Genomic DNA, 14499 nt, shown 5'->3' with positions numbered 1-14499 from the left:
TTGTCTGAAATTAACTAATCCAAAAAAGTCTGTATTAGATGTTTACATTAACTTTCATCCATTGCCACAGAGATGCCCTCTTATTTTTCACGCACCAAATAATACATACACAGAATGAGAACAATTTATAAGAACTAAGGCATACTTTCCTTTGGGTGCAAATAGAGTAATGGCAGGCCAGATACTTCATAATAAAGTGTGGCTTAGATTTCCCTAGGGTTTAAAAAAAGGCAAATAATATTACAGAATGGAATAAAATAAATCTATTCTTACTAGAAAGAATTAGCAGGCCAAATTTTACTGCCCCTTGTAATACATGCCTCAAAATACCCTACTGTGAGTTTAGCTGATGTTGTATAAAAGTATGGAAATTGTTCTGATTAACTAGACTCATTGTTTATGTAACTTGAGAATAGTTGTTCTGGGTCAGACTGAAGATCCATCTGGCCAAGTACGCTGCCTTCAAAATGGGGTAATTGTACATGTCTGGAAACAACTATGAAGGCGGCAGCGAGCATCTAGCAGTGCTTTCTCATAATAATCTCCTAGCACTCATCATGCTTCCTGATTCAACAGCAGTATCTCTAAATTTAAAGCTGCCCTCAATAGATTTTCCTCCCCCCAGTTTTTCCAATTATTCTTGAAAAATACGTAAATCACTGGCCTCCTGTAACAGTAAGTTTGTTTGCTGCATAAAGACCCTTTCTGCTGTAATGCCCCTTAGTTCTTCTGTAATGAGAAAGGGCGAAGTATCACTCCTACTCTCTTTCCTCATGCACTTGTGATTTACAGACCTTAGGTAATGCTGAGAAAGGCCACAGGTGCTTAGCAAGGGCAACTCTCTTGCAGCATGGTTGCATAAAGCCTCCTGTGCACTGTAAGTGATTAGCACAGATGGAATGGCAGGGCTGTTGTTGTGTTTTTAAACTCAGGGAGTTTTAAAATTGCCCTAATACAGCAAAATCTCTTGGAGAGGTTACACCCTTCATTTTGCAGTTCAGAATTGACGTTGGCATTGTCTGCACACACAGATCCTTGCAGCAGTCTAGAGAGTTTAAGTCAAGTTATTGAAAAAAAAAATCAATGGTGCAAATAGAGCGCTAAATTGCTTACCCCCTACTGAGGCCAGCATATTTTATCAAAATGGTTCTAGCCTAGCAGCTAGAAACTGTCCATTATGAGGACTGATAAGGAAGAAATTAGCATTTACTTTACCACAGTCTACATACCAGAGTTTCATGTTATATGCCTACAAGATTTATTTGACATTTTAATCTATAAATACATGCGGTTTCCACCAGTAAAAGCACAGGAATTTTCTCAGAGGTCACTACCACTGCTTACATATTGAACAAAGTAACATGTAGTATTGCATATGAATAAGCAAACTTTGGTTCTCTTTCTATGTGGAGAGGTCTTAAGGACCAATCTCTTTTACTTGTTAAACAATGGCTTGCAGAGGACAACAAGGCAGCTGAAGGCCACACTGAATGCTACACTCCGGAAAGCTTGGGACACTGTAAAACTTAATTAGTTTTTTGAAGGCACTTTTTTTGAACATCATCACCTCTTCAGGCAGCCTGGAAAGAATTCTGGCATTTGCATAAGACTCCTTCTTGTCAGTGGCTGCTGCTTTGGGATTACATTGCTCTAGACTACCAGTCATTGGCACACTGTTGCAGCTAAGGGAACGTGCTGTCTTTTTCTTGCCTTGAACAGATAAATAACTGAATAAAAAAGAGGTTAACTTATGTTTGGTAACATCTTGGACATCTTCTGGAAAACAGTCATCTAGAGGATCCTCTTGACCTCTCACTTGTTGACTAATCACACATGCACTGGGACTTGCTACTAACTTAGGCTGAACAACTATTTTTCTGGAAGGTGTTTTGTAATTTCCTCCGTCTAGATAAAGCTGAGAAGCATTACTAATGGCATCAGAACCAGGCTTAGCTATCATATCAGGCATTCTTGCCCCACCACCAGAATTGATGCAGTGCAACCCATAATTCTGGCTAACAATTTGGGCTGCAGTGTGTTGAATGATGTTCCAGTCTTGCAGAATATCTTCCCTGGTTGTGAACTGAGATGTTACAGTAAAGCGAATGATGAACTTGTCATGAATGGTTGCTGGAATAAGGAAGAGCCTGCCAGAACTGCTTAGTTCTTTCAGGAGTTTTTCTGTCAGCCAGTTGGGACCCTGTTTTAAATACAAATAAGAAAAAGAAACTAAAAAACGACTATAGTTAAAATTTCCAGTGACATCCAGACATCTCAGTAAGAATTCCAGCTTTACAAATTCTTATGTGAAAGTTTATTCACAGTTCTTAATGTCTGGGGAAAGATCAGCTGTAGTCAGTTCATTCCAAAGAGACATGCAAAAGGCCCAGTCTTTACCTTTAGACGAAATACAACCAGTCCAAGATGTCTCTTGGCAGGAATTTCAAAGAGTGGATCACTTTTAACCAAGGATTCAAAGAATTTGGCTGTTTCAGTACCCTATAATTAAGGAAAAAAAAGTAGTCATGTATTGGTTTGTCACAAACCCACTGTAAGGCACTAACTTAAGTAGTTAAAAAGAATTCCCTTCCTTACTAAAATACATCATTCCAATGCATGAATGGTAGCAAACAGAAGAATGACAACAAAGCTAAGTGGAAAGTCTATCTATTTGTGCAAACCCTTGACAATGAACAAGAGTAACTGGACTGCGTGTGGAAATTTTCTAGAAGAGGGTTTGAAAACAGAATGTGCCTTCTCAGATTGAAGTCCTGTGGCAACCGTTGATCCACAATATGATCCCTTGTATTTACACTCCATCAGAGACTTAAGCCTGTAAATTTTCATAGCAATGGGTTCAGCCATCCATCACAGCCAGCCTCCCAAACAGCTGCCACTTTGCTTCAAAGAAAGCTTCTACAGATTAGTACTCAGCAATGTGCAGAAGGCATTGACTTATTGAGTCGCTTTCCATTGCCTATTGCTTCCAAGAAGGGTACAGAAAATGTTTTGTCTACACAGTCATTCTCTACAGGTAAGAGTAAAATCAGCATGCATTTAGTATTCACATGCAAGCTTTGTACATCAGAGGATTCTGTTACTCATCTTTGCATCACTGAATTTATTCAACTCAGCTACCAATAAATGAACATAATATATTTATGCTTGCATTAATAATTCACATACGTGTCGGACATGAGCTTGAAGCTTTTTCACCCCAAATGAACGAATCACAAACCACAGCTTCAAAGAACGAAATCTACGACTCAGTGGAATTTGCCAGTGCTGTGAAAATACAACAGTGTATCAATGAGTGCAAAAAGAACAGAAAGGAGTGTCCCCTTACACTGCTACCTCTGTTGCTTCAGACTCAGGTCAGAAATCTCTGTTGACACAAATAATTTCGTATTACTGAAAATCTGCTAAGCCTAGGAAATAGCCATTGAAGAAATGCTGTGTCTACATATTTTGCAGTTATTTGCAAAAATAAGATTTTATCTACTCCCCTTAATCTATGGTCTAGATATGTTTAGAATTTTTAGTTAATTACCAGCTAATAACAAAACCTTTTTGCATTTAAAGATCATTATCAATTTAAGTTGTGTCCATTTCCACTTTAGGACTGAGTCCCCACTTCAGTTCCTGTAATCTGCATATTTAAGTGCCATTTGGAACGTTTTCCCAAATCAACTATAAACAGTGAGAGTTGATACAGGGGTAGACCCTTCCAGAGGAAGTAACACCTAATGTGTGGAAGAATGACAAAACATGTAAAGGAATACTAGGGAGCTACACAATTACATGTAGGGTCCTATTTAACCACAAGAGGGACTCGTTGATATATTTTTTTCTGTCCATCTCTACACTCTCTAGTGAAAAGCACTATTGATTCCAAGAAAACAATTATCTTTTCAGCACTAGGGTGAGATCATAGCAGAAACAATTAGCAGTGACTATTCTTTTGTTTTACTATACTGAAATCTGCTGTAAGATGGATCTATAGTGAAATGCCTCTTAGCTCTCCTATGAATACCTTAATCTGAAGAAAAACGTAATTCATTCTACTGCTGTTTCAGAGTGTGGTGTTTCCATTGCTTACTCTTTTCTCTATTTTACTACATATCAGAGATACAAGAAAACCAGCCAAGATGCCATCAGTAGGAACTAGTTCAGCAACACAATGCACAGAAATGACCCTTCTAACTAAAAAGGCAAGCTGGATCCCCATCTGTGTAAAAATCTTAAGTACTTCAATCTCTATACCTGAAAGCAATTCTATAATTAATTTTCATAACCAGGCCTCAGTTCAAAGTTTTATTATTTAATCTGCATTAGGATCTCACTATAATTGTAATAAGACCAGCTATAAGATATGCATGCTCCATAGTGTGAGGAATTTTGCAGTCTGTCTGAACATTTTATAGGTAATTTAAAATATCAACTCAAACAACAACTTACCATGAAATCAACAGCAGCTCCTGAGTTGGGATGTCTGAGGTAGACAGGGTTAACACTGAAGGTTTGATGTAATTTGTATTTATCCTTAACCCTATCAATTGTAGAATGAATGTATTTAGCAAAAAATTGTGCAGAGAAAGACTTGGCAATTTGCATGTTATCCTTTTGGTGTTGTTTGTGTTTTGCCTTTACTCACCAAAATCCAGTGCAGTCAAAATGAACCATCATCCATTTAGAAGGGTTGAAAGTAAAGGAATCTGCATATTCAATTCCATCCAAGAACAATCGAAATTCAGGACATACAAATGCTGTTCCTGCATATGCAGCATCAATATGAAGCCAGAGTCCCTCAGCATTACCTGTTGGAATTGAAATTGTTGTTATGTAAGGGACATAAGGAATCAAAGCACATGCTTAATCTCTCCTCTCCGAAAACTAGGTGCATGTTATTGCAGGAGGTGGACAGGCTGACAACAAAATAGCAATAGAGACAAACAACTGACAATCTAGTTTTATTCTAAAGCTGTGGATCCAGAACCTCAAAATATAGGATAATACTGAAATCAGAAGGACCCTATAACAAAATTCACTATTCTTTATTTCATATGAGTGAGGCTTTTTAAGGTTTGATTTCTCTCACCTGCCTTTTTACTAAGTGAAATTCCCCAGTACAACTCAGTTGCACAAAGCCAGAATAAAGCCATGGTGGCAAGCAAAAAGGACCCAGAGATAGAAGCCAGACTCTGACCCTTAACAGAAAGTGCCTCAGGTCTTCAGTAGCTACTGTTAGAATTTATGCTGGAATAGAATCTGCAACCATATCAAATTTACCTATTGAACTGGTGGCTACAAAGGATGTTCTACGAAACACTACCTTCAAAACTCCTTTGCTCAGTGAAATATTTATGTATCCATCCTACAACAGTACTGCATACTGTACTGTACAGTCTGTATTCCCTGAATAACCACATTAAAGATCTATTAGTTGGCAAATTTCATCCATCTTGAATAGAATGTATTTTAGCATTCTAATCTAAATCTTACAAAAATTACTGCAAAGTCTTGTGCTGACTCCACCGATCTTTGAGACACATCTGAAAAACTCTGCTGATTAGTGTTTCTACTCTTCTTGGTTTTGGCATGAAAAAGTCTCATAATATCTTTTCTGTGCTATCATAGTTCAAAATAAGGAAAAAAAGACACTTACAAATTGGACCCAGTTCTGAGAGATTGTCAAAAGCACAGACACCAGTTGTACCCAAAGTTGCACAAACCTAGAAGAAAACAAACCTGTTAAGACGGCATTTGTTTAATAAATGGATGCAGCACTTAAGAAAAGGAGAGGCTATCACAGACAGTTGAAATACTAAATTTTTTTTGTTCAATAAAATAGAAATTCTTGTATAGATTTTAACCTTCAGCTAATGTATTTCAACACAATAAGAAATGGTTCAGATGTAATTTTTTGTTGACATTAAGAATACAACACTATGTCAATACCCCCAATCAGAAAGTTGGAACATACAAAGACTGGCACCAGGCCTTTCTTTCTGTCTTCTGCAATGGCTTTCTTCAAAGTTCCACCTCTGAGGGAAAAGTTCTCATCCACAGGCAGAAATTTCACCTTCACAAGAGAAATCAAGCCAGCCTTTTCTACAGAAGAATGTGCCTTTAAAAAAAGAGAAGCAGTAAGAAAGCAAGTTTGAGGCTGAACAGCTGTGATAAATTATGGTCTTACAAAAGACAGTGGTTGCAACAAAAGCAGAGGTAAGGTCCTTATTATAATCCATATTAATACAAGTCTGAAAGTTTCTTCTTTGTAACTAAAAGAAATAATACACTGTTAATTCCAAGGAACGCTTATTTGGGTACTGGTCTCTAAAACGTAATAATCGGCATCCTCACCCTGTGTTTGGAGGGCCATTTATCAAAATTCAGATCTTAAAGGAGCCTCTAGAAATGGATCAACCTCAGTTTATTCCTTCCTCCCTGCCATAAGAAGATAAAAATCCCTGAAGTGTGCCTACATCTGGGTAGGCCAAAACCCCTCACAAGAAAAAGCCCTTTTAGTTATACTGAAAGAGAACCAGCACTAGTGTGTTTCCTTTGCAGTTTTCACAGAGGAATACGATTGCTCAGTTCAGGAGTCCAAGGACAGAACAGGTTTGCAGGCAGAGCCACAGTACTGTGTAGATGTTTCGTCCAAGAACAAGCACAGAGGCCTAGAGTGGAGACCACAACCAGGAGCAGCACTGAGGTAACTCCCTGAGCATGCCTGCCTGAGTGGAAGGAGGCTGTGAAAAAACAAGAGCTAAAGCAGCACGTGATCAGCACCTACTTACTGGAGTAAGGCTTTGTGGAAAATGGGAAGGAAGTGCAGAAATGAGTCATGTGAAACAGTCTTGAGGACTGCTGGGACCATACAAAACCTCATCTCACACTGATTTTGTTTCCCCATTTGCAGAAAGCAACATTAGAGGGATTCGTTCATGCTTGTGAGGCATTCATGTTTTTTTCTCTTGGTAGAGAAATGCAAGTTCACGTTGTATGGTCTGGGTGAGACAGAATTGAATTTCTTTTCTTTGTAACCATAAAAACCTACTTGATCAGATGCATAAGCGATGAGGCGAGAATTGAGTGAGGACTCATCAGTGTCTGGCTCAGAAAGCTTCATCTCCAGAATTTTGTTTTTCCTTGCTGCTAGCAGTGCAACCAAGGTTGATTCACTCACAGTGCTCTGCAAAGACATTGCTCATTTAGTGCAGCATATTGCTACTTTATTGCTATTTTGCCAGGGATTTACTAAAGTCATTGAAGTGCTGAGCGGCCCACCCCCTCATTTATTTCTACTACCGCTTTTCTGGGATGCAATGGAAAGTCAGCAGCTGATGAGAAGCTCTGGGCCAGCAACACATAATAAAACCTTTTAACTGCTGTACATTTTTAACATGCAGGACCAAGTTGGGGGGAGTAAATGAATCACATTTTCCTTTTGTCCTTCTACAGCTAGAGTGTAGTATCCCCTGTAAAAATTACAAACCTGAGCAAAGCTCCTTATAACAACACAGAGCCTCAGCACTGATTCCAGGGGATACTTGCTTAGGCCTTATGAAAGGAGGTGAAGGTTCAGGCCTTGATCTTGCAACTCTCAGAGACACAAAGCAGACATGAGAAAAAGGAAAATTAATTTCTTGTGAGGCTAAGGACTGCTGGCAGAAGGACAGTGACAACTCTATATAACAATCACTTTAGTGAATAATTTGGTGATGTGAAACAGACTGGAGAAACCAAATCTGACTCTCATTTATCCTTAGTAAGGCCACAAGAGTACCTGCTCCTCATCCATAACACCATTAGGACTAAAAGCAATAGCAATTCCTACTCTATAGTCTCCTATATTTAATACTAAAATTTGGGAAAGTAATGTCAAATTGGGATTCGTCTCTATTCAGACCCACAGAGCAAATTTTGTTGGTTTTGCTTCCAGGAAAACTATCACCCAGAGGGAAATTCACCTGAGTGAAAACAAAATGTTGATGAGGCCCCCTCTAATCTCCCCTACCTGTAATACTCCTCCACCCACACTGTCGGGATGGTGGTGCAGGAATTTATCTGGAAGGCCCAGCATTTTAGCCAACCAATCCATCACATTCATTTCCAGTTCTGTACAGGCTGGACTGGAGGCCTAGAAAAATCCAAAAAAAGAGAAGCAGGCTGTAATTCACCCTGCAAACACAGTAGGAGTATAACCCTAGAGTAAACCACATATCACGTTTTAATTAATAGCTATTAACACTTTTTAATTGCCTTGGGAGAAATCTCACCTAGATGCAATGAAGGCAGATGACAAGCTTTGTAGCATTGCATATATAAGCAGCTAACTCTAATACTTTGGCCCAAACCTAGCAGAACACAATGCTATTGTAATAAAAATTATGTTGTTTGGTGAGTTCTGTAATACAGACCTCTATGTTAAGGTTGCAGTTGAGGGTCATCTCCAGGTACTTTGCTCATTACCAGTTGCTGTCTTGGAACACCAAACAGAAACTCACACCAACCTCCTTAAAATGCTCTCTCCAAGCTACCTGCATCACCTCAGTGTTGAGCTTCTAAACTATCAATAATTTTAGAGTCATTAAAAAAAAAAAAAAAAATCACAACGAGCCATTTGAGACAAAACGCTGGAACTGCAATTCACCACACAAGTACATGTTCTTGGTCCCTAAAGTGAAAGGGCGCTGATCTGTCTTCCAACTGAGAGTTAAGGGAGGCTTTTTGAAAACTGGCAAAAGAAAGATGAAGGCTGTCCTGCAGTGTCCAATTTTCCACTTGGGAAAAAATCAGTTTGCATTGCAAACTTAACAGAAATCTATCAAAACTAGATTGAGGCCACGGAAATGGATGTTTCTGTGTACACAACGAGCTGATCTGATACAGCTACATGGAGACCATAACCATCAATTTCTTACAGGTTTATGAGTTTCTACTGCTTTCTTACACAGAGACATACATCTAAAAATTCGGGCAACTTCACCACTGGGGAAAATATTGGCTTCAGAATGCTAGTGAGGTATGTGGAGTCATAACCAAGTAGCGCTGTGTAGCTGCTGCAGGAGGATACAAAATATGCAGATATTCCAGGACAGGCCACCAAACAATTATTTTCAGAAAAGGAAAAATAGGAAGTGTGTTCTCTCAAAGGAGCAGGAGAACTGGAATGGAGCCCAACCTAGCCTGCAGCCATGGATGGTGGCTGCTCTATTGGCTGCCGTGCTTGCGTAACAGTCTTGGCACTGAGTCTAGATGATAGGGAACAATACTCACAGTGGGATATGCAAAGAATTAGAAAACAGACATTTCTAGTGGTATATTTTCTTCATTCACCTCTTACTACTAGGTAATGTTTGCTCTTACATATTCTATTTTTTTTTTTTCCAATGACATTTTTCATTTATGCAAATGACATACAATTGGTTAAAGTAAGTAATTATACTGACTCACAGAACACGAAAGAATGACTATGACCTGCTCCTGCATAATACACACAGGAGATGAATAACTAAAATAACAATAACAACAACAACAAAAAATTACCCATGTGAATCCCAAGCAGTTAATTGCGTCAGCCAACATATCTCCAAGAAGTGAAGGCCAGGAAGTAAGAGCTGGAAAGTAGGCATGCATGTGTGGACTTTGCCAATGGACTACCTAGAAAAAATTATCTAGAAGTTAAGTCTGAAAACGTCACAAAATTCTGCACGAGATGTAGTGATTACCATCTGTTTAAAGTGATGGAAAAGGATCACAGCAACATAACGTGCAATTATAGATCTGCTAGCAGAAAGCTACAGAGATAATATCAACAGGAGTGCAGCACTAGCAAATGATAACACTGTGTCGTTATTAGATAAATTCCAAATTATAGCAAAAGCATTTATCTGAATTAAACAGGCAGACAAAGATTCTGAACAGGAAAAGAATGGTCTCTTGAACATTGCACAACAGAGTCCGAAACATTTGTTGAAATATTTATCTTTAAGGGGAATCCTTGCAACAAAGTTGCTCTTGCTAATTCTGTCAAATACCTTGCCTTTAGCTACACACAGCAATTTAGTACAGCCCCCCCTCTATATATCTGAAAGAGCTTGTATGTGGGACACTAACATATTTAATGTGATTACCTCTCCTACATCAGACCAAGTTTCTCCAAACATCTATAAAGAAAATTTTAAAATAGACTTTGAAACAGCTTCTTACATAAAACTTTTAATAAGGTAATATGAACTCCCATAGCAGAATCTGCAGCATTTACATACAAGAGAATGGAGACCTTTACATTCAAACAGCAGGAGACAGATCTTATATGTACATAACCTTCGGCAAGAGATGTTTCACTGTTCTGTGCCTGAGTTTCCACATCTCTGGAATTGAGATGATGCAGTTCAGCAGGTAGAGGCCTTGTGAAGCTAAATTCACCAGTGTCAGAAAACCAGTATTTCCCTCTAAGCAAACATGAGTTACTCTTAGCATATAAAATAACTGAAAAATACATTCAGTCTATTCCCTAAAATTGTAATTAGGAACACAGCAGTAATCTCCAGAATCCTTCTGTGGACATAATGTCTACAAGACTTACTCTACATTTTGGGTGCTTTACTTATTTAGGTAAATGTTCTGCAGAACCTGTACATTCCCAGGATTTGGTCTTCACGCCAGGTAGTAAAGGCTTTTTCCTGTCACAATTATACTTTATTTCTTACCCCGGGCATAATAATCTTCTCTATATCTCCAAAGATGTTGTCCCAGCTGTCTGGGTCCATTGGGGCAGAATCCGGCAACTGGGCTCTCATGTAACCTGGCTGTACATCAGGAGTCACACGTCTCTCTCTCACATTACTCAGGTACTGGCAAATGTAATCCACCATCTCTTTCCCTGGAAGAGGCAAACCAGTGCTTTGAGTTTTGATTGCAGGAAAACTCACTAGTAGTACTAGCACTTCATGTAATCTGTCATTAGCATTGGACAGGGCTTGGAATACTGCTCCCAGAACAGCCACAGGAACTAACCTTCCTCCTACACCCTACTTGTCCCATCTAATAATGTAGAGACACAACTTCTAGAACAGGCTTCATGGGGACAGAACAGATTCACAGGGTTATTTCCGTGTCATCATTGAATAGTTCAGATGTACCTTTAAAATACAATCATGGTACAAGTACAATTTGTCTGATTACTGAGAAGATACACAGATTTTCTTACCTATAAATTAACTGAAACGGCATTTCACAGAAATTAAATTTTCATAATGCCCCATGCTTTCCTGTCATTATAGCATACACCCTTTTGCATCCTCTGAAAACAGCTGAACAGCTTCACACCTTTTCTCCACTTTTTAGGCAATCTCCTCCAGCCCTGGGACCAAAGTTTGCTCCCCATATTCAGAACTGTGTATCACTGAAGATTCATGTTGTCAGCCAGGGAAGAGCCACTGTGCATCACCCCTCAGCATAAGTTTATTCAGAATCAGTTTTGCAGCTTTCCCACAGTATTTTAAATGTAAGACCAAAAAGCTTAAGTCATCCACTGCCTCTAAATCCATTAAAGTAAACTCAACCCTGGGAGACATTTTTGTCTCAGCCTCAGCAGATCTAAGTCTCAAGGACACATGTGCAAATAAAGAATATATAGCCCATTTTAATTTTGGGTACCACTCCCAGCCTTACAACAGTTAATCTCTGTGAGCAAATGCTACCTATTTCCAAGAGCAGAGGATCACTCACCTCTCCGTCTGTACTCCTCAGGCTCCATACTGATTCCTTCTAAAAGCACCTCTTCAAACCTGGGCTTTTCACGACCTTTCAGGAGCTGTGGGCAGTTTGGTCTGGTGCCCTGCTAGCTGCTTCACCCTTTATAGCTCCCTTTATCTCTCAGACTCACGCATTCTGGAAAAGGTTTAATGTAGGCAGGTTATTGGTGAGTGTTTAACTCCTCCCAACTGAGGGCTTTTAGTCTGTCCTATGTTCTCATCTATGCTCTTTTGATGTGTAAGATAGTATATCTCTAGGAGGAGCTGCCTCTGCACTAACCCTTTCCCATTTTCAAACAATCTTTCAGAATTCTCACAGTAATCCATGTCATGAATATAAGACACATTAACATCAGACCTGTGGGAGACAAAAAGCTCAAAAGCTTCCAAAACCAAATAAAAGCAGCCATGTTACTCTAGCACACTGAACTACTGCACTAGCAGTAGTCATTAAAACAAGGCACCAGCACATAACAAATTTGACACTGCAGGTGGAGACTTTTTTTTTTTTTTTTTAAAGAATTGTAGGACTGTGTTTTCCGAAGAGCATATACCTGCATCCTCACAAGTCTTCACTCTTAATGCTGTCAGTCCCTTGCTGCTAAAAGGAAAGGCATTACAGTTATTGCCGGTTCCAGAAGTGCAATACAAAGCAGCAGTGGTCCTCTTCATGGATCTCCTGCCCTTCCAGATCAGTCCAGGTTACACTGCAGGGTGATGTTCCTCCACTGATATCACCCTAGACTGCTGAGCTGGGAAAACACATCTTCCCCCTGCCCCTCCACCTGCACTTGCTTTTCTCACACATGATATGCATAAGCACTGGGATTTAGCCTTGTATCTCCAGAATTCCTCTAAGTCCTCTACCTGGATTGTTCTCAATTTGGAAGAGCAGCCATGTAGATTACTCCTTGTTCCAGTTTTAGGACCTGAAAACACATCCTGACCTATCTTTGGCAGCATGGCCTTTGACACTGTACTCAATGTTGAGCACTTATCTTCACCGGAAGGAACTCACTTGCTCTACACCCATACCAGGCAGCCCCGGGAAAAGAGAGGTAGGACTTATGGACTAAGCACCAGAAAGAGAAATTATTACATAATACTATATATGCTTGCCCTGTTTTTGCTATACCTCAGGCTCCTGCTTAGGGCTGGCCCTGCTGGAGACAGGATGCTAGGCAGACCCTTCATCCAATACATGACAGCAGTTTCTCGGTTCTCATCATAAAGAAGAGAACTGGCTGTCAGAACAGCTTTGGTTTTCTGTCTCATGTACTATAAGGTAGCCTAAATGCTTTCATTATTCTAGAAAGTCGTTAGGTCTTTTTCCACAGCATACTTTCTGCAGAACAATGTGAAAACCTTTCCTAGTTTCTGCTGTGATTAGATATTTGAGAAAGAACTGTTTCAGAGATATGACAAAGATGCTCTGATAGACACACATCAGATTAACATACTGAAATTTAAAAAAAATGATAAAAAAGGCATTGAAAAAAGAAATCCAAGAAGTGCAGAAAAAACCCCATACTATATGCATTCATCTGCTTTATCTCACATTTCTCTGGAAACATTAAGAAAAAAATAACAAGCTGCCCACATACTTAATATCAATTTATGAACCTCTCTTGGCTTTACTGTAAATGCTACCATAAAGGGGAACAAAGAAGGAGAGAAGGAACTGGCATCAAACTCAGGACCAACTCAAAAAGAGCCAAGTTCTCAAAAACTGTCATTCTAGCTACAAGTAACTAAATACATTAATATATGGACATCTGTTCAAAGAAAGCTGGTAGCTAATTACATTTATGATTTCAATTTGGAACAGCAAATAAGGAGCAATACTTTTAACAATGTTTTCAGAGCTAAACTACACAATGAATATTCCATGTGACATACACCCTACGCCTTTGCTCAAAGGTGATAGTTTCATCAGGTTGGTTTCTCGTTCTGTGCAGAAGAGAACAAACAGCAGGTCCTGTTCGGAACTAGAATAAAATAGGTGATAATGAGTTACAGGTAGGGTAAATATGCTGATGATAAATAAATTTTTGTTATAGCTCCCCTGCACTTGGAAGGATTTTGTTACAGACAATGAGGAATAGAATATTTGCTCACAGGAAGCAGAATGAATAGAAAAGGTTCTTTTCATTGTTTGCTACAAAGCTCTGTGCCGTCAAAACCGTGGGAAATTCTCCACTTGGATGTGAACACTACCACTATCACCACTCAGACTAACGCTGAAATTCTTATCATTATTAAGAGTTCACAGAGATTAAACTGTAGTTAAGTTTGTGGGATGTAAGGACACAAACATTATTTTGATCACAGAATAATTCAATTGGAGCAATGCCTAACCAGCACATTTAACCTGACTAACTGGTTCCTGCATTCACTAGAGACATACTGGATAGTTTCTGGAAAAAAACTAAAATACAGCAATTTACAGTTACTCACTGTACAAGGCTTGCTTCAAGTCCTAGTACCAGCTAAGCATGATTATATCCCTGAAAATAATCCTAAGAACTACCACCATAGGTTTTCCATTTTTTATCTTTTGATTATTTTGGGGTCAAATTTGCCAATCGGCATCAAAGTTGCTAAATTTATACCAACACTAGGATATTTAGGACTTTCCTAACTGCCAATTCTATTAACTCAAGTCCAAGTTTGAAGAAGGAAGATTTTACTTCATATTGTATAATGCAATTCATTCCCCACTCCTCCCCCTCCT

At 39.1% G+C, this 14499-nt stretch overlaps 1 protein-coding gene across 1 annotated transcript; it reads right to left on the bottom strand.

Moving 5' to 3' along the window:
- Window positions 1-9: 9 nt before the first annotated feature.
- Window positions 10-14499, bottom strand: HDC (histidine decarboxylase). Its single transcript, XM_069798325.1, has 12 exons — window positions 11740-14499; window positions 10719-10891; window positions 9553-9666; window positions 8021-8143; window positions 7061-7195; window positions 5984-6127; window positions 5666-5732; window positions 4655-4817; window positions 4459-4549; window positions 3187-3285; window positions 2398-2499; window positions 10-2200 (listed from the first exon to the last, which is right to left on the bottom strand). Exons 1-12 carry the CDS (start codon window positions 11765-11767, stop codon window positions 1442-1444), a joined length of 1998 nt encoding a protein of 665 aa, XP_069654426.1. The 5' UTR covers window positions 11768-14499; the 3' UTR covers window positions 10-1441.

The sequence above is a fragment of the Haliaeetus albicilla genome, chromosome 12 (genome assembly GCF_947461875.1).
Source record: "Haliaeetus albicilla chromosome 12, bHalAlb1.1, whole genome shotgun sequence".
Lineage (NCBI taxonomy): Eukaryota > Metazoa > Chordata > Aves > Accipitriformes > Accipitridae > Haliaeetus > Haliaeetus albicilla.
This window is presented reverse-complemented; position numbering and strand designations above follow the sequence as displayed.

What these genes read in the sequence shown, in the direction of transcription:
- HDC (XM_069798325.1), bottom strand. Translation starts at nt 11,767, where the DNA reads ATGGAGCCTGAGGAGTACAGACGGAGAG. An exon ending in TTTGACTGCACTGGATTTTG is followed by an intron (nt 4,550 to 4,654) that starts GTGAGTAAAGGC and finishes TACAATTGATAG; the next exon opens with GGTTAAGGATAAATACAAAT. An exon ending in TTCAAGCTCATGTCCGACAC is followed by an intron (nt 2,500 to 3,186) that starts GTATGTGAATTA and finishes CCTTAATTATAG; the next exon opens with GGTACTGAAACAGCCAAATT.